At 33.1% G+C, this 24,103-nt stretch overlaps 4 protein-coding genes across 14 annotated transcripts; 2 read left to right on the top strand and 2 right to left on the bottom strand.

Moving 5' to 3' along the window:
- The first annotated feature begins 451 nt into the window (after positions 1–451).
- On the top strand, positions 452–2,052 carry LOC149400543 (Phosphoglycerate mutase family protein). Of its 2 annotated transcripts, XM_089613826.1 has the most exons (4): positions 452–469; positions 895–1,466; positions 1,549–1,657; positions 1,734–2,052. In XM_089613826.1, exons 2-4 carry the CDS (start codon positions 981–983, stop codon positions 1,913–1,915), a joined length of 777 nt encoding a protein of 258 aa, XP_089469952.1. In that variant the 5' UTR covers positions 452–469; positions 895–980; the 3' UTR covers positions 1,916–2,052. The 2 variants fall into 2 exon arrangements, with proteins under 2 accessions (XP_089469952.1, XP_089469951.1); XM_089613825.1 differs by lacking the exon at positions 452–469 and having other exon boundaries at positions 889–1,466.
- Positions 2,053–4,392: 2,340 nt separating this feature from the next.
- On the bottom strand, positions 4,393–7,348 carry LOC149400542 (transcription factor DUO1-like; the record flags this gene model as incomplete). The annotated part of the gene is made up of 9 exons (XM_089610448.1): positions 4,393–4,858; positions 4,947–5,193; positions 5,266–5,494; positions 5,914–5,995; positions 6,450–6,515; positions 6,623–6,784; positions 6,876–6,991; positions 7,108–7,189; positions 7,292–7,348. Coding segments are annotated over 9 exons (1,422 nt in total), but the record flags the coding sequence as incomplete, so codon positions are not given.
- Positions 7,349–11,157: 3,809 nt separating this feature from the next.
- LOC149400541 (uncharacterized) lies at positions 11,158–11,580 on the top strand. The gene is made up of 2 exons (XM_089610447.1): positions 11,158–11,311; positions 11,414–11,580. The coding sequence occupies exons 1-2, from the start codon at positions 11,158–11,160 to the stop codon at positions 11,578–11,580; spliced, it is 321 nt and encodes a 106-aa protein (XP_089466573.1).
- Positions 11,581–16,790: 5,210 nt separating this feature from the next.
- On the bottom strand, positions 16,791–22,899 carry LOC149400540 (uncharacterized). Of its 10 annotated transcripts, XM_089613397.1 has the most exons (9): positions 22,624–22,888; positions 22,471–22,526; positions 22,255–22,402; positions 22,091–22,173; positions 21,872–21,937; positions 21,651–21,787; positions 21,317–21,407; positions 20,843–21,019; positions 20,327–20,637 (listed from the first exon to the last, which is right to left on the bottom strand). In XM_089613397.1, the coding sequence occupies exons 5-8, from the start codon at positions 21,931–21,933 to the stop codon at positions 20,920–20,922; spliced, it is 390 nt and encodes a 129-aa protein (XP_089469523.1). In that variant the 5' UTR covers positions 21,934–21,937; positions 22,091–22,173; positions 22,255–22,402; positions 22,471–22,526; positions 22,624–22,888; the 3' UTR covers positions 20,327–20,637; positions 20,843–20,919. The 10 variants fall into 10 exon arrangements, with proteins under 10 accessions (XP_089469519.1, XP_089469517.1, XP_089469518.1 ...); XM_089613398.1 differs by having other exon boundaries at positions 22,471–22,899; XM_089613391.1 differs by lacking the exons at positions 21,872–21,937; positions 22,091–22,173; positions 22,255–22,402 and adding an exon at positions 16,813–16,866 and having other exon boundaries at positions 20,355–20,392; positions 20,517–20,637; positions 22,471–22,895.
- Positions 22,900–24,103: the final 1,204 nt, after the last annotated feature.

Here is a 24,103-nt window from a genome sequence, read left to right as displayed (position 1 = left end):
TCAATCTCTCCTTAGGATATTTGCAAACCCCCTCAATATTTGCAAAGTCTCGGGATTTGCGAGATATTTATGGTATATAGTGACCTTTTAAATTCCCCATCCATATATATTTTAGCTGACAAGTACAACTTCAACTTCTTTTCCGATGCAACTTCATGGAAATAACCAACAAATAAAAGAAAATTACAAAAATGTGGACCGAGTCACGGGAATATTTCGTTGTCAGACCACAATCATGCGGGGGGCAAACGTGATGCAACAAGATTCTAAATTGTCGATGTATCATAATTTTTCATCTTAGTCGACGAGTCAACGCGCAAATGTCACGAAAAGAATGGCAAAACATTTGACGTCACAATTTGTGACTCACAACGCATAACTCTTTTTTGAAACCCCCATTTAAATAGAGAACCTCATCTCCTCTTTGCTCAATCCACTCACAGCGTGCTTGAAGAATTTGTCTTCCAAGGTAGCTCATTAGTCATGCTTGGTTCTTATTAATTCTGTTTAATATTAAATGTCTTTCTTTTTTTCTTGCCTCTTAACCCCAAAGTCCAAACAATTAAATAGAAACACCCCCGCCTTTATGCCAAATCCATTGAGAGCGTAAAAAATAGCGAATTCATAACACGTCACAATGGCTCATCAGCCATGCTTTGGTTATTGCTTCAGTTTAATATTTAAAGTAATTTTTTTTCTACCAAAAAAGTAAAACAATAATGGAGCAAGTCAACGTGGCAGATATGTATAAAAACTTGCTTATTGCTAACTTTTATTTTTATTTATAGGAATAGTTGAAAAGAGAAAAAAAAATCGATAGGATTCAATCGTCGCATCTTATTCCGTTATTAATTAATTCGTTAATGACAATGCTAATCACACTTCTAGTTCTAGTGTCCTCACTCAAAAAACCTCTCTCTTCAAAGTCTCATTCCCATTCTCAGCCTCAGTCCGCGATCCGATTCTCTCTCTCTCGCCCAATGGAAACCCTTAAACCTACGGAGGTGTACCAGAACGTGGTCGTGATGCGCCACGGCGATCGGCTCGACAACGTCGAACCTCTGTGGCTCTCCACGGCGGCGCGTCCGTGGGACCCGCCGCTCCACGACTCCGGCCTCAGCCGCGCGTTCTGCACCGGCCGGCGACTCCGCGGCCACCTCGGATTCCCGATCCACCGCGTCTTCGTCTCGCCGTTCCTCCGCTGCGTCCAGACCGCCGCCGAGGCCGTCTCCGGACTCTGCGCCGTCTCCGACGACCCCGCCGCCGCCGTATCCGGTGACGTGTCCGTCGATCCTACCGGGATGAAGGTCTCGATTGAGCTCGGACTCTGCGAGATGCTCAACAATGTCGCGATTCGGCCGATTTCGGCTCCTAAGGACGGACAGTTCAGCTTTGATTTGGCTAAGCTTGAAGCCTTGTTGCCTTCAGGCACTGTCGATCGCTCCGTCGAACCAGTCTTCAAAGAGGTGACAATATCTATTCAGCCTAATTTCATTGAAAAAGTCTCAACCTCTGTTTTTTTTTTCTATTGATTTTTTTTTTATATAGTTACCGAAATGGCAAGAGGAGACGGAATCTGCAAGACACAGATATCTCCAAGTGATCAAAGCATTAGCAGATAAACATCCGAACGAAAATCTTCTTCTTGTAACGCACGGTAACTAAAAGATTAGGTCATTTGATTTTTGGTTCATTTCACAAGTAATCGAAATGTTTTCTTCTCTCCTTTTTAGGCGAAGGTGTTGGTGTTGCTGTGTCGACTTTCATGGGAGTGGATGTGTACGAGGCGGAGTATTGTGCGTATGTGGTTCTGAACAGGCAGATTCTCCCCGTCTCCGGCGAGTTTCAGGTCGATCAGTCTCCTAGAGGACGTTACGGCCTCCGATTCCTCTCTCGCGGAAAGGACGAACTCTAGTTGATGAATCGGGACTTGTGAATTGGGACACAAGCATTTATGGGTCTGGAATTTGGTTGTTTTGCTTTGTTCTGTTTACTCTGTTAATTCTGCTTCGCAAAGTCAAGCGCAAGTAATGATGGCATTATTGATTGGGACTTGATGTGTTGGTGTTGGGTTTAATAAAGGAAAGGACGATTTGGACGTCATAAGTGAGTATATACCGGTCGGAAACCGGATTTTGGGCGGAGACCGGTACTGATTCGAACATATTTCGTTTTTCCCGAGTAAATCGGGAGGACCCAATCGATTCCCGGTTTGGTTTCCATTAGACAAAACTCGGATCGCTGAAGGCTTTAAATTGCAAAAAATCGGGGTTTCAAAACTAGGTTATGACCTCTAAATTCAAAACCAGATCTACTTCTTCGATATATTTTTTCGTCGCCCAGCTCGCCAATTCTCACTGCAAACCGTCGATTCCCGCCGAAGTCATCACTTTCCCGACGTCGTAGAGCCATAATCTCACCAGTTTTCGGTAAAATCGTCGATGCCTTTTTTTTTTCTTTTTTTTTTTTGTGAGTTCACTGATTTTGTTTAAAATATGGTTCATTAAGTATATACCCAACTTAAATGTTTGCTTTTGTAAAATAGTCAACGTTTCGTAAATCTTAGATAAATAATTATTGCATTTTATTTACGTTTATTTACAAGCATATACTTATAAAGAAACCCATAAATACAAAAAAAAAATGAACTTATTTATGGGTATTTTTGTAAAAATACACTTGTAAATAAAATACACTGGCTGTTTACGTAAGATTTACGATATGTTGGCTATTTTGCTAAACTCAAACGACGATTAAATTAGCTATTTTGCTAAAAAAAATGTGTAAAATCACCGTTGTTATGTTTGAGGTTTGAGTTATTAAAGATGAAGTAGAATAGTTGGGCCCACTTTTGAAATGTATTTTTAAAAAATAAGTAATAAGTCAAAGAGTCTCACCCTCTTTTTTGAGAAAAAAATATAACAAATGTATGTGTATTTATGATGACATGACTAAGTTAAGAATTATTGGTTTACTTTTTTTTTAAATCAAAATATAAAAGTTTATTAGTTAGTAGTTAGTACCAAGGGTTAAAATATATATATATATATATATATATATATAGTTAATAAATAAAATATTAAGAATGCCAAAATAAAAATAAAAAATAAAACATCTTTGATGTTATTTAGCTAATAAATAAAGTTCTCCTTATTGTGAAATTAAAAAAATTGAATCACTCCATATAAACCTATGTGGTTCTATGAATTTTCATAAACAACAATGGGCCTTCATCGATCCAAGAACTCAAGTTTAAATTTTGAGCCTATTTAGAGTTATAAAAATCGGTATTTCAGGAATAATTTTTTTATTTTATTTTGGCTATTATAAAATTGAAAGAAATCACTCTATATAAATCTACGTATATGAATTTTCAGAAGCAAACATGGGTCTTCATCGGCCAAAGAACTTAAGTTTAAATTTTGAGCCTGGTTAGAGCTATAAAAATTGGTATTCAGGAATAACTTTTTTATTTTGGCTTTCATAGTAATATTTCTATAGATATCGGTATTTGATGAATAAAAACGATATTTAAACTGTTATAGTAATTTTTATAACGAAGTTCAAATTTTTTCTTGATATCGTCGGTATTTTTCCTTGATATCAACCTTGGTTAGTACTTAGTAATTAAGAGCAAGAGCAAATGTAGATAATGATTTGTTTATCTTATTTATGTATATGTATAATCATTTAATAGTTCATTAAGTTTGTTAATTTATTTATTTTACAAAAAATTAGAAAAATAGCCAACTTAAACGTTTGATATTGCTAAATAGCCAAGGTTTGGTAAATATTAAGTAAATAGCCATAAATGATGACGTGGCTTAATATGGCAGTGGCTATTTACTTGATATTTACGTTTGTAAATATATAAAAATGGCTATTTACCTACTATTTACCAAACCTTGGTTATTTAGCAATTCTCAACGTTTAAATTGGCTATTTTGCTAAATTACCCTTTATTTTAATACCTACGGTTAAATTTAATTATATTATATAAACTTAATTTTATTTATCTGTAGATAATAGTAATGAAGTCTTATTTTGCTCGAGAGTCTAAACCAAAGATATTGTAAATTATTTTCATTTTTAGCTTATGATATATATAAAATTTTATAAATATATGTTCATTTGATACTCTCTTGATGGTAAATTGGTAAATCATATCGGTAACGGTAAGTTCACCGGTACGATTTACCTTTACTTTTATTGGGTACCCCGGTAAACTAATGATATCTCTCGATAACCCAACAAAATTTGAGTACCGGTACAGCATCGATCGATAATGGTATTCGAAACCTTGATCATAACAAACAGAAAAATATCAGGTGTTGAATTAGTGATGATGACAGCAAAAGTCTGTCACAAAGAATTAAAGTGGAACGCCACAAGCTGATAAATAAAAATTATAAAAAAATGATAATAACAATGATCTAAAAGAAGTACAAATTAGATTTGGGTTTTGCTCATGGGATCATCAGAGGTCGGAAGGGCTCGGGAGAGGCTCGATTTGGTCGAACATGTCGACCGGGAAATCATCGAAGAAGCAATCGGGCGCGGTCGTGGATTCGTCCTCGACAAACAGAGGAAATTCGTGCCCGGGCCCGAACACGTCGTAGTAAGGGTCGAGCATATCGTGGCTCTCCGCCGAGAACCCGGGCTCGGGCTGTTCTATCTGGGCCTGAAGAGGAGGATAGTAAGTAGACACGGGCCTACGATCATCGCACTCCTCGGCTCGGTGCTGGTCCTGAGTACACAAACCCTCCTCGAAGCTAACCAGCCTCGGCCCAAAAAGATCCGGCAGCGACACCATTCGCATCGTCTCATTTCCTTCTGACGAAGAAGATAAAACTCCCACCTTCAAAAACAATCACAAGGTTTTTTTTTACTTGGAACAATAAAAAAGCATTTTATGAGAAAGTAAAATTCATCCCAATAAGTGTTACCTCGGAAATAAGTGGCTGCTCGTCTTCTTGCTCGGACATGGCGTTGCGAGGCTTGGAAGATGAAGAAGAAGAAGTGTTGGAGTTGTGAAGAAGCCTCGCGAGCCTCTTCTGACGGCTGCTCCAGAAATTCTTGACGTCGTTGTCGGTTCGGCCGGCCAAATACGTGGCAATCCTCGCCCACTTGTTCCCGAACTCGCTCTGTAACTCTATCACCACTCTCTCCTCCTCCAGAGAAAACTTGCACCCACTGAAAACCTTTTTTCTTTTAAAAAAAATACTGTGATTTATTTGAATAGGATTTTAAAGTTAATTAGACAACCTCTTCAAGTTGGGGCGGAGCTTGTTGACCCATCGGAGACGGCACGATTTCCCGGTCCTCTGAAGAAGCCCTTTGGATTGAATGGAGCTCCAGTCTCTCGGGCCGTACTTGCTGACGTGGCTTATCAGCACTTCGTCTTCTTCGGCCTTCCATGGTCCTTTTCGTATGCCTTCCACTTCTCTGTTTCCCTCCATTTTTCTTTTTTTTCTATTCACTCGCCTTTGTTGATCTGTGGATCGTTGGTTTTTTTTTTTTTTTTTTTTTTTTGCATAAGACCGAAAGATCAAAAGCTTGTGTTTGTGTAGTGTTTTTGAATTGTCTGATAAATATTTTCAATTTTGTTTTTGAAAAAAGTAGATATATAATTGTTTTTTAAAAATACAAATGTTTGTAAGTGTTCGTGTGTGTTGTAGTGGCGGTTATTGACACCCCACGTAGTTACCCACTTTCGCAAGAGTCTCTCCGGCTATTTTACTACTTATTTACATAATTGACACGAGAATATTTGAAATCACGGTCTTTCCCTTCGACTTCCAAATATAGTTCAAAATTTAATTGACCGAAAGATTTTTTTTTTCTTTTGAATTTGAAATTAAAGCCTTTGGAAATCGGAAGAGCGAATCTGAGAGAGAGAAGGTGGAGACTCACAGGAAAACTTAAGCTCTTGAGGCTCGATATTGAGAAGATCGCCTGTACTCATTTCTACACAGGAAAACGAGCTAGTCTGAACCTGTACATACATTTCACACAGTGATACAATGAATATACACATGAACATATTTGGCATAACTTCGATGCAGAGACGATCATTTTGTCATACTTCGATAATTCAAATTAATTTTCCTTGTCAAAATCACGGCATGCATATGGGATGGTCAGTGACAGAGAAGCAAAGCCAGCTTCATTTTATAACCGAGGAAAAATAGAGGCCATTGACTCTATGAGAACTTAAAGCCTAAGGCTTCACAAAAACGATACTAACGGCCTTCAACATCAAAAGGGTTAGTACATTTCAAAACTACGGCAACACACAAGTGTTGTATGTACAAATTAGGCCTGAATAATGCCAAAACAAAAAAGTTATTCAACAAAATGCTCGCTCCATTAAGTTAAATTACATCAAAAGTTAATGTAAATAACAATAATAATAATAAGAAAACCAGATCAGAAATAGAATAAAGTACCTCAGACGAGTGGTTATCTTGAGTCGCCTCAGCTCTACCCGAGTGCTCAACAGTGCCTCTCGAAGCCTACAAAGCACAAAATCACGTAAACCAGATTAGATCATCCGTCAACCAGATATGAAAAGAAAACACTGATGAATCCAATTAGAAACACCAACAAGAATATCACTCACGGTGATGCTGAAATCAGCAGAGACCCCATTGTCGGATATGGAAGCCCTCGGGGACGAACTCTCCTCCGATCCCTCTCTGACCGGCGACGGCGGCCGAGGAGGAGGCACATACAGAACCTTCAACTTGCAGTCCTCAACGAGATGACCCGATTCCTTATTGAACTAAACACCACATGACAAGAACAAAGAGAATCCGTTATAGACACAGCTTTGCTTTGCTAATCTATCGATTTGATGGCTCTAGTAATATTACCATCTCAGCAGTAACATCCTTTGCGGCCGCACCGGCGCTGGCAATTACGCTCTGAACCAAAAACTTGTCCTTGCATTGCATGTCAATTGGGGCTTCCTTTTGCGCTTGCATAGTCACTGAAAATACCCAAATTTTGATCAGATCATAAGATTTTAAATAAATAACAAACATTCAAACTCTGCTGAATTGCACAGGACTTCATTAGAACCAAAAAAAAGGTTCGAGTCTTTACCAGTAACATCGCAAGTTGACCTTGGCAACGCAATCCCAGTGTTAGGCCTCACACAATACTTCTTAGGATTCGTCGTCTTTACCTGTGGAAAATGAGAAACCCATATTTTAATCACGAAATTGAGGTTATAAAATACAAATCTTCGGAAAAATAAATCCCTAATAATGAAATCGACAGAATTTACCTTGAAAGCAACATAATTGTCGGAAGAAGAAGAAGAAGAAGAGTGGGAGATGTTACGTGATGTTTGAGTTGACAGTGACACACAATGACACAATCAATACAAACATTATATTAAGCATTTTTTTTTTATTACGTTTGCCCACTTTTTTTTTTAAGACGTGGGAGAGTTTTTTTTTTTAAAACGTGGGAGACATTTTTTTTAGAACGCGGGAGATTTTTTTTTTAAACGTGGGGTTCTCTCTCTCTCTCTCTCTCTCTCTCTCTCTCAGTGGGTGGACACAATCAACCAACGTTAACCTATGACTCATATGAACAAAAGATTATATAAATACACATATATATCATTACAATATTATATAAAAATAATTTAAATGAAAATTTCAATATGAAAATGTATATACACTAGAAAAAGAAACATATATACCATTATGTATAAGTCTATATATTAGATCTATAAATATTATTATAGCTTCAAATTTAAATATCATGTAAATTACAAAGTTAAAAAATTAAATGATGTATATATGTATGTATTTATATATTTTATTATAATGTGCAACATTATTTCCGTTCGGTTTTCCATCGGCGTGTCGATTTTCCATGGAAAACGGCATTTGAAAACGGCATATCAGTTGCCATTTTCCATATTTTTTCCGTTCGATTTTCCGTCAATCATGAGGTTCGAAACGGCGTCGAAAACGACATTTCAAACCTTGGTTTAGTTGCTAGGGTAATTCTATCTTTTCCTAAATTGCTTTTGGAAATTAAAATAATAATAGCCTAAAACAAGAGTATTATCTATTATGTATATAAATCTTGACAGTCCCTCCAGCCCAGAGACTTGAGCAAAATAATAAATATAAAAAGATTTGTTTCTTTCATTAATATCTCCCCACCCCACTATACAGAGGAATTATCACATTCACATAAACCAAAATTCAGAATATGAATTTACGAACAGAAATAAAATCCTTTTAAAAGAAGTGACAAACGTTGGAAAATTCAAGAGGAAACGAGACAATAAAAAAAAAGTTAGGTTACACTAATTCGTAATACATCATGCGCTAAAAATAAAAATTATTCTATGATGTTGCTATTACTTTATTATATAGTACAAAATTTAAAATCATTTATTTTAAGTTACGACAGAATTTGAGTTACACTTATCCATGGTCTTTTTGCGATAACTATGATTGGAGTGGACTTCACTTTTAAATTTGATCACGAGCTACAGTTGCCTTTGAAATTCAGTTTTTAAAGTCATATCCCAAATATTTTCAACACATCACGTATGCTTCAAAATCAAATCACTACCAAATTTGTAACGCCATTCAATGGCTAACCAACTCAGTCAAACAGTTAGGTGACAAATTTGATGTATTTTATCATTACATATACAGTGACATAGTACACTATATGAGTATAACTTCATATTAACTTTGCCTATAAATTTTCGCCAAATTTTCCACTCTCCCACAACACTAAAACACAATCATGTCCGCTTAGTAAACTCTTGGTTGTAAATTGACATTAAGTTGCTTTGTCGGAAAACGAGCAGTCACTGCTTTAAGGTTTTCCAATGAAAGAGTTATTGAAAATGGTGTTGGTAGTTGGTGTTGTTGGTTCCTAGAAGATATTGTCGTTTAATGGTATTGTCAAAAGGAAACGACATTTCATGATGCAATGCAATGTCGTTCGGCGTTAAAAGGAAACGACCAAGGAGCACATCAACCATGTCCCCAAAATCAATCATCTGATTTTACACTGTGGGTTCTCATGAGGGATCGGTCTAGAACAACGAATGAACGACGGGACGTGAATGAGCTTATCATTCTTTTTTATGAGCCCAAACAACATTTGAGAAATGACCTCCAGCATTTTTTTTAACTCAATCCTTCAAATTCTATCTATGTTTTATTTTTCTTTTTGTTTACATTTTTTTTAACTGAGTTTACAGTTTCATTTAAAGTAAATTAAAAAATTCTCTGAAAATTAAAATAAATTTATTTGGGTAAATTTTGAAATTTGAGATTTTCTGAGTTTTAGCATTGAGGTAATTATGTAACTCTCCCAAAGGGATTGATTTTAGTTTGAAGGGATTATACCACAAGTATGACATTTCCAATAATTTTGAACTAAAATCTAATAAATCTATTTAAATTCAAAAATATAACTTCTCATTTTGTGTTTTTACGTTTTTAACCTCTCTCTCTCTCTCTCTCTCTCTCTCTCTCTCTCTCTCTCTCTCTCTCTCTCTCTCTCTCTCTCTCTCTCTCGTGCGTGGTTGGTTTTTTTGTTTCTAAATTGTTGAATCCTCGTGTTGTTCACTTTCGCTCTCATAAAACTGTTTGAATTTTTTTTTTCATTTGAATAAGGGATTATTCTAGAAGTATGATTTACTCAATACTTCTGGACCAAAATCCAATATGTTCAAATGAATAAAAAAACTATGACTTATTATTTTGTACAACTACTATTTTATCCTTTGTATTTCACACTTATTTGTCATTTCATTCTCTCTCTCTCTCTCTCTCTCTCTCTCTCTCTCTCTCTCTCCTTGATTCATGTTCCTCAATCCGTGGCCAAACTCTAAAATCGAAACCTAAACCGTAAAAGTAAATTTGTGGCCAAAAATCCAAATCCTTATCGGCCAAAGCTGGTACTACTTGAAGGAGCTTTTGCAGAGAATCAATGACCTCCACAACGAGCTGGAGCGAGCGCGTCGCGGTGAAGATAGAGAGCGTGATATGGCTTGGATCCTAGCGTGTGATTGATTCGATGGCCTATGACTACTTGAAGAACAACAGCTAAAAGGATTTGTCTTATTCGGATCTCCTTATCAGGAAGTCCCACATCGATTAGGGATGTATCATTTGTGCTCCTTATAAAGGTCATGGGTTACTCATCCTATTGCCAATTGGTTTTAAGATGAAACCTCATGATACTTTAACATGGTATCAGAGTCAAACTCATTCTCGATGCTGAGCCACCTGTTTCTACAAACTTCACGCACCAGTTGTTCAATCCTGGGCGTGAGGGGATGTATCAGGAAGTCTCACAACGACTGGGGATGTATCATTTGTGCTCCTTATAAAGGTCATGGGTTACTCCTCATATTGCCAATTGGTTTTAAGATGGAACCCCATGATCCTTTAACAGGACCGGCTTAAGAGAATCGGAGGCCTAAAGCGAAAATATAATGAAATCATAATAACGATATCATCAAATAATAAAAATATTTAACAAAAATATGTTTTTACTTGACATAATTATACCAAACAAAAAACAATTGGCAATTAACACTACAATTTCAAGAAGGAAAAAAAAAACACACTATCACACACACATCACAAACTAATTTAAATCTAAAAAACAAACATGCAAATAAGCAATACACACGTGAGAAAGAAAAAAATATAGATGAATAAAACCTGAAATATAAGAGTTTTTTTTTCTTTTTCATGAGCATTAAAAATGTAGGTTGCGGCTGTTCTTCAAACGTCAATCAATCATCAATGGTGTGGAGTTTGGAGAAGTCAAAGATGAAGTGTCTCACTTCCTTTTCTCTTTTCTTTTTAATCGTTGGTTTACATTACGTTACATTTTATTCTGCCTTATTATGATGTAAAAGGTAAAATGAGCTTTTCTAATCAAAGGCCCAATAACATATGTACATTCAGTCAAAGTAACCACATGTACAATCACGTATGTTCACTTGCTCTTTGATTCCAGGAGCATCAATTTTATTATTGTCACATTATATACATATAATTTTTTTTGGGCCTTCTTTTAAGAGTGGGCCTAAAGCCTTTGCTTTAACTGCCTAGAAGGTGGGTCGGGCCTGTACTTTAACACTCCTCGATCGGCATGGTCTCCGACTCGAACGAGTTGCTCAGGTGGGTCGCCGAGCTTACTCGGGCCAAGTCGGATTATGAGCGTGTCGTGTGCCTAGGCAAAAATTATGAAAAAATCTTCAGGGTTTCTAAGTCGATGCCGAGCCGTTTGCTCAAGGTGTTACTAAGTCGGTAAGGACTTTGTTATTTTTAGCCTTCTTTTCAAGTCATAATAGAGTTTTAATATCGATTTTATTGAAATTATGTTTAATTTGATTGGAATTGGGAAGTGGAGAATGTGGAGACAGTTCATAGAGAGGCCGTCGATGGTGGGTTGGTGATGGATTGCCTTGAATTGAGAAGCAAAAGCTTGAAGGGTTTGGTTCAAATACTCAAAGATTTAGCCTTGCAATATGCTTCTTCTCATGCTGAAAATAATACCCAAACTGACATGTGACATTTTGTAGATATCAACACTTACGAGCTTTACTTTTATTTTGGGTTCTTTTTTTTTTTTTGGTGATAACTGCAGTTAATTGTTTGTAGGACTAGGAACAAATGGATTTCAAACCCACTTTATACAGAAATGTAACAATGATTTTGCAACGAAATTGTTTTTTTGTTTTTTTTTTTTGTGTGTGTAATTTAATGATTTACATTTCTATGAGTACTTGAATTTTTATGATTTATGGACATACACTTCAATAAATCTAGTAATTTATTGATATATTGGTCAATAAATACAGTGATTTATTGACATGTTTATCAATAAATCCAGTGATTTATTGATACATTTGTCATAAAAATTATTTAATAAATCTTCAAAGAATAATCCTAGATTTTTTGAAGACTTATTGACATCCATATAATTTATTGACAAAGAAGTCAATAAATCTTCAAAGAAATTCTCAAATTTTTTGAAGATTTATTCCCATATATTTTGAAGATTTATTGACATCTAGAAAATTTGATGACAAAAATGTCAATGAATCTTCAGATGAATTATTTTTACAGATTACAAAAAACTTAAAAAACAAAAACAAAAAAACACCTTAAATGCATAATTTTAACCAAGGTTCGAAATGCCGTTTTCGTTGCCGTTTCGAGCCTCATGATTTACGGAAAATCGTCATGCCGATGGAAAATCGGACGAAAAAATTATGGAAAATGGCAATCGAAATGCCGTTTCGATGGAAAACCGACGTGCCAATGTAAAACTGAACGGAAAAGACTTCTCTCTTATGTCTTGGTCATAGCTTGAGATTAAGTTGATTTTGATAAATAATAAAAAAAAAAAAGTATTGAGAATGTCATACTTTTGAATAATCTAGAAATTCGTTTGAATATTTTTTGATATTTTGTCAATTTATTGACATGGATGTCAATATATATTCAAAATTGAAAATGTCATATTGGTATAATCCATATTTGAATGCGTTAGGTTTGGTTGGATTGGGCTTTTCCATATTTACAGCCTATAACCTTTAATTACGTCTTTAATATAAGTTTTATTGAATATTTCGAGTTATTTCACAAAGCTAGTCTTTATCACATCTATCAGCAAAATTGTCTCAAAATATTAACTTTCTTACAAGTTTCTTATATAAAAAAAGGATTCGTAACAACTTTGATATGGGAAAAAACCAATTTTGAAAAAAGTATCCAATATGGTAATAGTCATGTCCGATTCCCTTGGACATGTGTGGAAAAAAATGCCGTTTTCATTGCCGTTTCGAGCCTCCTGATTTACGGAAAATCATTATGCCGATGGAAAATCGAACGGAAAAATTGTGGAAAAAGGCAAGTGAAATGCCGTTTTCAAATGTCGTTTTCGATGGAAAACTGACGTGCCGACGGAAAACTGAAAGGATATAATGTGGCGAAACAAACACATAAATATATATATATTTTTAAATGTAGTTCAAATTTAAAACACTTCAAACTAAATGTCTAATTTTAAACTCAAACTAAAATAATCAAACAAACATAACTAATATATATATATATATATATATATATATATATATATGAAAAAAATAAGAAAAATCAAGATATTATTTTTCTTATATATGTATAGATGTTTAGAAAAATAATATATATATATATATATATATATATTGTTCTTAATATTGGGCTCTCACGTATTATAATGGAGCATTTTCAAATAATATATATTATATAAAGAAACTGAAAAGAAAAAAAAAAAGAAAAAAAAAAGAGTACATGTCAGACTCTCAATTGCAATTTTTCTTATTAAACAAAAAGCTTTTTTTTTTTCCTCTCTCCTCTCTCTAGTCTGCGTTCTCCATTCTCATTCTCCCTATTTTGTTCTTTCCCAGTTCAGAGTTCACGCTCAAAAAAACTCACACCCAAAATCTCCGACATTTTTTTTCTTCCCTTTTCTCCGAACTTTAGTCGACTTCCACAGAAAAATGGAGGGTTTTATACTCCAAGTGCAGCGAAAATGACCGGCCGTTTGTCATCGAAACGACATGTCGTTTCGCCGAATTTCCACCGAAATAAACGGCGAAACGAGCTTCAGGCGTGTCGTCGGCCGCTGACTCTCCGGCAACGACTTTCGGGCCGACTTTCCAGGAATTTCGGCGACATTTTATTCCTTGGTATAAAGTATAAACCAAGGACATGTGCATATATCACCGCAAACCAAAGTTTGAGATACCGTTTACCGTTATCGTGTCGCGACTTATATATCATGGGTTTATATCATGGGTTGTCTTGAAAAGAAATTGGTAGATTTTCCATAATAAATAAATATAAAATAAAATTTCATACATTTTATTTTTATTTAAATTTATTTTATTTAGAATTGCCATAACCCCCGATCTTTATGAAGTTTTTAACTGGATCGGACCGGTTCTTTGCATCACATAATTTTCTACCGGTACCTGCGCAGTAAACCCCGATTTTATGGGTATTTCACGATTTTGGGATTTGGGTAAGCGGTATATTGTGTGGTAATCCACCGGTTATCCGGGTAACTCAAACTTTGCTGCAAATTATTTCATTTTTCATTTAATTTTGAGGCGCTCCTAAATTACAGAAAAATAGATTTACTTTTGAAAAATCGAACGAAAAAGTGTAGCAAACAGAAAATATATTTCGACGGAAAACCAAAATGCGAATGAAAATGACTATGAAAGAATTGTTGAAAAACATACCAAAAATTATAGTTTTTAATAAAGTTAAAACATTACAAATTATGCATCAAGTATGATCCACACTTAAAATCAGACAATAGACTATTGATCATATAGAAATAATAAGTTTAAACATTATAAATCATGAATTAATAATAAAGAATTTTGAATCATCGCAATACAATAATCAATTAGTATTTTAGATTTCAATTCAATTTCAATTAATTTTAATTTAATTTACAATGTTAATATAATTGAACAAATATGAACTTGCTGCTGATGAAAAAGTTCAATTTTTTTTCTTAGAATTGTCGCCAAAAAATATGGTTCGCCGGAATAGATAGAATTATGTATATATCATGCGGAATTAATATTATTGCAAGCTGTTAAAGAGGTGTGCGCACGAGCAGTAAGGTACAGATATATCATTTTCCTTTTTGCTACAAAACAAAGTTCTATCTTTTGCTAGGAAAACAAAGTTCTATTCAAGTCAAAACATGTCGTTAGTTAGTGTGGATTAGTTCATTTCATGATCCTTTTTCAGTTTTGATCTATACTGCTTCCTATATTATTGATCTAAACTGGTTCGTATATATTTCTAAGATCAATATATAATATTGACTTATGCCACTCCTATTTTCTAACGTCTTCTAATTGAAATTGTGGAACCAGTAAAAGCCTAGTGGTTTCGGATACGAATATTATTTTTGCAATCCATTTCCAAGATATTATTCAACCATGACAAAGGTGGAGGAACCGGTGTGATTACTGCGGCCAGACTACAGAAATCTGGCATTGATATTGTGTGTTTAGTGAGAAATGAACACGTTTCTACCAGTCGAATAAATGTGAAGCATTTTAAAGGGAAAAAAAAATATAAAATGGATATAAAAGCCAATCAATCTCACAATAAAGACAATTAATTCTAATTTTTTCTAGGGTAGTAGTATTTAATCATGAAGTGATTTATTAAAAATAAAAAGTTACTAGTGTCATTTATGTTGAAAATTGTCGTATTACATGTAATTGCGTCAAACATGTTTAAGTAGAAGGAAAAAAAATTAGAATAATAAAAAAACCCACCAGTGTTATTAACTTTTGTGTTATTTTATCTATCTCCCTCTTTTTTTATATATATTGGGAAGATGTGTCATATATGATTCGTGATCCGATATAGCGCATCATTTAAACCATTTAATTTGCATTCGAATTGTTTATTTTAAATATTAAATTAGGTCATTAATTTTTTTTTTTTTTAAATTACGTAGAAAATCTGTCGATTGGTATTCATCTTTAGCCACTGAACTCAAGCTACCTCAAACCTTTACGTAGCCAATGTATACGGTGTCCTTAAGCGAAAAGATAATATTTTAGGCCCGTTAAAGAAAAAAAAATAAAAAAATAATGACATATTTAAATAAGAACAATAATTTTAACACACATATATTAAAATCAGGCATTGTCCCATGTACAATATATATTTCGTGTTATCTCATCTTATTTTCGCTAATTAAGCCATCAGATCTTACACACATTTCAAAATTCTTCACAGTGATTGTAAAGCATTTCAAATCCATATGTTTATATTTTATTTTTACCATAAAACCTATAGTAATAAGAATAGAGCTTGTTAACATATTAGAAGTTCAATATGTAATCATGTGGTGTTTTCTAAATCGTCTTGGCCTCAAATTCCCATTGATTATTTGTTCAAAACCTTAGCCTCATTCTTATGAGCGATCATCTTGTTCAGGTTGGAGTGTATATTCTGATATTTTATTTGTGGATCTTTATTCTGTACTTCATTCTGTCGTCGGTTGCGTGGACGGTTCAAATTTACGGAAATACCGACAATCAATAAGAATGTGGACGGAAATGTTATAGAACAAATTTTTATATATAAAAAAAATGAAATTGGCCGGAAAGTGGCCAAATTTTGCTGGAATTTCAAGGAAATTAGTAAAGAAACGAATTAAGTGGCTCGATCCACTGTAAACAATATCAGCCATTTTTTACTCCTTGTTCATATAGACTGTGAGTTATTGTTGGCTTGTAGTGTGAGAATATGAAATTCCATTTGATGCCATGAGCTTCTCTCATTGCAGATCGACGTGGATATATATATGTACTAGTTTCAAAAACGCGCTATGTGCGGGTCTGTAAAATTATTATTAATTTTTAATAAAAAAAAAATTGTCAACTCTTGAAGAAGAGAAAAATATAGAGAGATTTTATAGGAAAAATAAATATATTATATTTCAACACTATAATATAAAGGTACTACGCAATTCTAAACTTTAAGAAGGATACAAATCATATTTGTTTTCGGAATATGTCTAATTCATATATTTATAATTTGATAACTTTGTTAATCATTCGTGTGTGCTGCATATATATAAACTCTACATTGTGCTATGTTATTACGGGTTTAATTGTTACTTACTTACAATAACGAGCGAATATCATTCTTCGATAATAGACACGGTATACTTCATTCCTAAAAACAATAAAAGGATCTAAATGCAAATCTGTTACCAATAAAAATCAGTCCCCATCTCCTTCATTTTCAATCCATCGATCGATGACTGCATAGAATAACAACACATATTGAATACTGTTTCTACCAGTCAAGTTAGAGAATACCCTGTTTCAACCATCTTGAGGAGATATATATATATATATATATATATATATATATATATATATATATATATATATATAAGAAGCACGCGTTTACTGTTCAATCAGACTCAAAATATTGTTACGCAATTCCCTGAAATTACGAAAATGCCATTTATTGATATCATAATTACAACAATGCCACTGTGACTCTAGACAGAGTCTGGACAAATCTTACGAGATATTAAAAAAAATGCCACTGTGACTCTAGACATCTCCAGAGTCTGGACAAATCTTACGAGATATTAAAAAAATAAATCTATACAATTTACAAATTACAATGCCACTTCTCTAGAAGAATCTGTTTTTGGATAAGTCTTACAATGCCACTTCTCTAGAACAATCTTCTCTAGAACAATCTGTTTATGGATAAGTCTTTTATATATATATATATATATACACACACACATAGCCATCAGACAGGCGCCACTCAACCCCACCCTACCGCACCGCTTGCTCTTCAAGAATCCCTGTAAACACAACAAACTCAGGTAATTACAAGAACCACACTATTTATGAGAGAGGTCGGGAAGTGTAACATACAAAAAAATATCCTTACTAAGTATTGTTTTTCACCAGAGAGATATATATATATAAATACCTGCGCGTTGCTGCGGGTTCGTTAATATATTTTATTGTTAATAAGTTATCAAATAATTGATAACATTCTTTTTATGAAAAATTTGGGTTCCTTAGAATATTGTTATCAAATAATTGATAACATTCTTTTTTGTGAATATGAGTTATTCAAAATAACACAATAAAGTTTCTGACATGTAAATTAGTAATATAAGATTAGTTTTAGTTCATATTACATTAGTGACATATCATATACATACACCAAAAAATCAAAATAAAAGTTGCACAAAAATAAAAAATTATTATAGCCCATAAATTGTTTGCGGTGTTAATTCAAAATATTTATAAAAGGTAAAACACATATTTTGAAATTAATCATCATTCAGTTTCCTTTTTTTGTTGATTTCTTTGTCGCTGCATAAAAAAAATTAAAGAAAACAAATTAGTTTTGATAATTAAAATGCGAATGATAATTTTTTTTTGCATATAAAGTAGAAATATGAAATACCTGGATGAGGCGCGTTTTCGTGAATCGTTCGAGCTGTATATTAACATTCTATAAATTCTTACTCGGATAAAATTGCATCTTTGTTTTGCCTTCAATTCTCTAATAGGGGTTGCCATTTTCTAAAATTTTTATGTACATATATTCAAAAATTAAAAAATATTTGTTAATATTATGTGTTAAAAGAAAATTTTCAAGCTAACTAACAAAGTAAAATTTCCAAAATAAATAAATTGATTGTATTATAGATAAATTGTCATTTGCTAAACATTTAATATGTTAATTAATAAATAACTGTTTTACAAACATAATATATAAATTTTGAGAATAAGTAAATTGGTTGTATTCTAGATTTTGTAAGAATTTAATACGTTAACAAATAATTGTTTTACAAACATATTTATAGAAGCTATATGGATATGCCTTCCAAGGTATGTGGTTTGATTTGATCCTTTTAAATTATTTTCAATTAATTTTCCAGCTAAGCTACAATACCAAACGGCAGTTATATCTAAGATCAAATATATTTTTTATAGGACTGTATACAATTTTAGAAAGAAAAAAAAAACACTATAATATATTGCATATACTAACTATATGGAAATACACAAACGTAATTAAATGAAAATGGAAGTCCAGTTAGAAAGCCCAAACAAAAAGACTACCGCCATAATTATAATAACAAAGGCCAAGTTCAATTAAAAAAAAAAAAAACCAAAGTAAATGAAAAAAGCATTTAATTAAATGAACTTGGCCTTTGTTATTATAATTATGGCGGTAATCTTTTTGTTTGGGCTTTCTAACTGGGCTTCTATTTTCATTTAATTATGTTTGTGTATTTCCATATAGTTAGTATATGCAATATATTGTAGTGGTATTTGCATCTTATGTCACAAATTGGTAATCCAATTGCAAATAAGTCACACGCAAAAATTTTAGAAAGTTTTAGAGGAAAATAAAGTGATTTTTAATGAGGTATTGTAAAAATTCAGAAGATATTGAGTAACTAATAAAAAGATTAAATGATGAGAGAGAGTAATTTGAAATTTGCACATGTGACACGAATATAAATACGTGACACAAATGCAATTTTGACAACTTTGTGACATAAATGCAAAAACCCGACGAATTTGTGACATTGACGCAAATCTCCCTATATTATAGTGTTTTTTTTTTCTTTCTAAAATTGTATACAGTCCTATAAAAAATATATTTGATCTTAGATATAACTGCCGTTTGGTATTGTAACTTAGCTGGGAAAATTAATAATAAATCATTTAAAAGGATCAAATCAAACCACATACCTTGGAAGGCATATCCATATAGCTTCTATAAATATGTTTGTAAAACAATTATTTGTTAACTCAAAATTTATATATTATGTTTGTAAAACAGTTATTTGTTAATTAACATATTTAATGTTTAGCAAATGACAATTTACAATCTATAATACAATCAATTTATTTATTTTGGAAATTTTACTTTGTTAGCTTGAAAATTTTCTTTTAACACATAATATTAACAAATATTTTTTAATTTTTGAATATATGTATATAAAAATTTCAGAAAATGGCGACCCCTATTAGAGAATTGAAGGCAAAGCAAAGATGCAATTTTATCCGAGTAAGAATTTGTAGAATGTTAATATACAGCTCGAACGATTCACGAAAACGCGCCTCATCCAGGTATTTCATATTTTTACTTTATATGCAAAAAAAATTATCATTCGCATTTTAATTATCAAAATTAATTTGTTTTCTTTATTTTTTTTTTATGCAGTGACAAAGAAATCAGCAAAAAAAGGAAACTGAATGATGATTAATTTCAAAATATGTGTTTTACCTTTTATAAATATTTTGAATTAACACCGCAAACAATTTATGGGCTGTAATAATTTTTTTATTTTTGTGCAACTTTTATTTTGATTTTTTGGTGTATGTATATGATATGTCACTAACGTAATATGAACTAAAACTAATCTTATATTATTAATTTACATGCCAGAAACTTTATTGTGTTATTTTGAATAAGTCATATTCATAAAAAAGAATGTTATCAATTATTTGATAACAATATTCTAAGGAACCCAAATTTTTCATAAAAAGAATGTTATCAATTATTTGATAACTCATTAACAACAAAATATATTAACGAACCCGCAGCAACGCGCGGGTATTTAAGCTTGTGTCTTAATAAAAAGGACTTCAACTCTGTTTCACATGTAAAATCTTCACAACGCATGATAAGGAAAAAAAAAAAGGACAGCCTAAAGAAAACAGATCTTTTCATGAAAACCAGATTAGAACTAACCAGCAACAGTAACCACGTTTTGTGTGAATGTAAGTTAACTGTGAAAAATAGAAAATTGAGCATCAAACATAGCACACAATTCCGATAAGATAGGAATATTAAATATAACGAATTCCGAATAAAAAAATTTCAAATGAAAAAAACTAAGGAGAGAATTGAAACCTTGAACAAGTATGGTTTGAAATAGGTTATTGCATCATTAGTTGTTAGTTTCTGCGAATTAGCCCTGTCTACACTTCCTCTTCCTTCATCTTCTAGTCCATGAATCGAGAACTGCCTGGGGCTTCTCATAACACCCAAAAAATAAAAATAAAAAACTCATCATGTTTTGGCCAAAATAACTTATGCACGGTTTCTCAAGTGTACATTTTCATTGGGTTTGATTTTTATCTAATATTAGCATGTAGATAACTTTATGTTTACCTCTAAAATGCGAATTTATCATAATATATGAGTTTCAATCAAACAAGGAGAAACAAAGAGCTCACCCGACACATCATGACTGGCCCGATCCTTTGACGAATTCGCAGTCAAACTCGAATTGCCGTAAAATCGCTATCAAAGTCTAGCTCCTACATGTCATCCAACTTTTCCAAAGCCACATCGTTCTTAGGATTAAAGGTCTAATTGACCTTGTAATCTTCTGACTGTAATCTCTCAGTAGCCTTATTAAACAAAATAAAATAAAAAATTCATAAGCTTGAAAGCTTTTAATGGATAGCATGTTGTGTACTTCACACATCTAAAAAGCATTCCTTCACTACCAAACAAAAAATACATCAAGATAGTCTACACATTAATAAATGATCAAATAAAGTCTACAAACTGAGTAGAGTAAGTTTAACTTGATAACTTCTCAAATAAAGTGTACAAGTCAATACTTAATAGCATATTACAAATTTTGCAAACCAATATTGCAGTTAATAATGATACCAACTTCATGTTTTCCAGTAGAGTAGTACCTAATTAAGTCTTTGTCGACGGACTGGACGATTCCGTATGCGCTATTCCTCCGTGCAGCTTCGAAGAAGCTCAACATCGCTGAGCCAAACACTAAAGATGAATTTAAACATTGATTTTGACTTAGAACCTGGATTATTCCTATGATTTCATCCTATATATTTCAAATTTCTCTGTTATTTTGATTTGAATAACCCGTTTTTTATTTAACCAAAAAGAAAAAGAAAAAAAGAGCTTACATATGGCCACCCTTTTTGCAAGTGAGAGAATCCAAAGTAAAATCAAGATTAGCTGATAAATGCAAAGCCATTACTTGGCTAGTGTCTCGAGGTTTACCTGTATCTGCAGACAATAAAGTTTTCTCCCTTTCGGCTCTCGACAAACTCGTAAGAATTAGTTCCAAAGACCCACAACGGTTTCGAAGACTCTGTGTCCAAGGAATAAATTGATGCGACCGTGTTGTCATTCTCAACCTGTGGAAAAACAGTAGAGCATGTGATGATCGGCATGTTGAATTTTTACCAATTGATACACGGCATAAAAAATCGAGGTTGTACCCATTTATGAAGATTCCAAAACCCGCTTTTCCGATCAGTGACGAAAAATTGTTCCCACCCATGCATCTATTCAAATATGATGATGAATAAAGAAATGAATTTATGATCAAAACAAAACGTTTTAGCTTCCAAACTCGTATATCCCAATAAGGCTATACAATTACAAAACTAATTCTTAATTATAAATTTGTTATAAAAAAAGACTAATTCTTAAACTACCAGTTGATGACCAATTGGATTTAGTTGGAGCCTCGCGAATAGAAGGGTCAGAGTCGGCAATACAGACGCGCTTCTCAATAGCTCTTCACACAAAAAACTTGTCAACTTTGGAGTGAACAGCACATCGACGAAATTGAGAGGTGAAGAAACAAAACGTGAATTACCCAGTTTCGAAAATATATCCGACCCAGAGCTCCGTTTTGTCCCATGACATGTTGAGGTGACTCCACTCGATCCCCGTGATTCGCTTGCCGCTCAGGTCGATACGAGAGAATGCGTAAAAGTCATTTCCTCCGATCGCTACACGCGGTTCTGTTCATAGCATCACATTTCAGCCAAATTTGATCACAAAGAAAAACCGATTCGGTGAGATAACTAACCACGAATGTTGTCGCATCCAAGCTGAACCGCAACAATCTCGGTGGTCGCACCTGTGCTGCTTCGGCGGCGATATGCAAATCCCATCAATGCAATAAAGCTTTTTTTTCGATGCTAAAACGAGTATGACCATCTCAGGGGCAGCGAAAATGTACCTTCTCGGACATTGACAAATAGATTAAACTGTGGATTGAACACTCCGTTGGTAAAAGTGGGAAAAGACAGAGAGTATTAGATACAAGTCCAACCTTATCTAATGGTGTTTGTAAAGGACTTTTTTAAGAAAATAATAAGGAAGAAGTTGAAAGGTCGGGACCAGATTTGCTTCAGAATCGCCACAAAATAATGAGGAAGAAGTAGAAACGTCACCAATTTTGATCGCTACGTGTCGCTCATATAGATAGCCACGTGTCAGATCGTGGAGAAAAGTTGGAAGACGCCTCCTCTTTATTACTTATATATAATTATAATATAACTAGTTTTATAAACGCGCTACGCCCGAATGATTTAAAATAATATAAATTATAAAAATTAATAATGGCATCGTTTGGCATAGCTTTGTTTTAAAAAAAAACGCTTTTAGATTCAGTTTTTGGAAAAAAAAAAAAAAAAATTTAAACTGATAGGTGTTTGGTAAGCAGTTTATAAAACAGTTGTTGCTGGTAACAAAAGCTGATTTTGCGTTTGGTAAAATAAATATATTATAGTAAAAAGACTAAAATAGACATAAAATAAATATTTAACAGTGATATGAATAATCGCGTGAGGATATTAAAGTAATTTTATATCAAATACAAAAACGTTTTTTCTAAAAGCTAAGATTCGTAGCTTTTGTGACTCATGTACAATTTTTAAAATCGTTTTTGAATTTTTTTCTAAAAACTGTTTTACCAAACAGTAAGATTGTATTTTGGTTTTTGTTAACAGCAAAAACAGGCTTAAAAAAGCTGTGCCAAACACAGCCAATATTACATAAGTTAAAAAAAAAGTTCTTCACAGTTTCCATTCAATCAATAGGCATCACAAAATATAAAGATCTAAAAAAAACTATGAAAAGTGATAAATAATTAAAATGTAAATAACACTTTATCTAATTTTTTTAAAATGGATAAGCATGAAATATTGAGAGAAATAATAGATCAAAGAAAAAGATTGTGCCCTTTATTTTTTTGGACCAAGACATCCATGTAAAGTCTTGATTCGAGTATTATCGAACATTTACGTCTCTAATTACTTTGCCACATTAAATCTACAGCTAGTTCTCCATTAGAGCACTACAAAGATGCATTTCCTAAGAATAATCAGTTGTAAAATACAATAACATATGACCAATTGAACACAACAATATATAACAGAGAGAGCTTCTCTTATAATAAATATAACGGGGGGAGCTTATAAACACTGAACAGTAATACCAAATTTAGAAATGAACTAAAGTTTTTACATTAACCGAAATAGTAATAGAAGGCTAACAAAATCTCATAGAGACAACACCTGCCATATTCTCTCAAACTAAAAAACAAACAGCCTGCAACACAACTTGCCCAAAAACAGCAGAACCCAACCTCCTAAAACATGCAAAATACCTGTAGATTAAATATCAAAAGGGTAGGTTCAAAAACCAAAAGCTGCAAC

The sequence above is a fragment of the Urtica dioica genome, chromosome 4, assembly GCF_054948205.1.
Source record: "Urtica dioica subsp. dioica isolate 48M chromosome 4, U.dioica_male_clone48M_v1_H2, whole genome shotgun sequence".
Classification (NCBI taxonomy): Eukaryota; Viridiplantae; Streptophyta; class Magnoliopsida; order Rosales; family Urticaceae; genus Urtica; species Urtica dioica.
The sequence above is the reverse complement of the archived record's forward strand: the minus strand, read 5'-3'. Positions and strand labels throughout refer to the sequence as shown.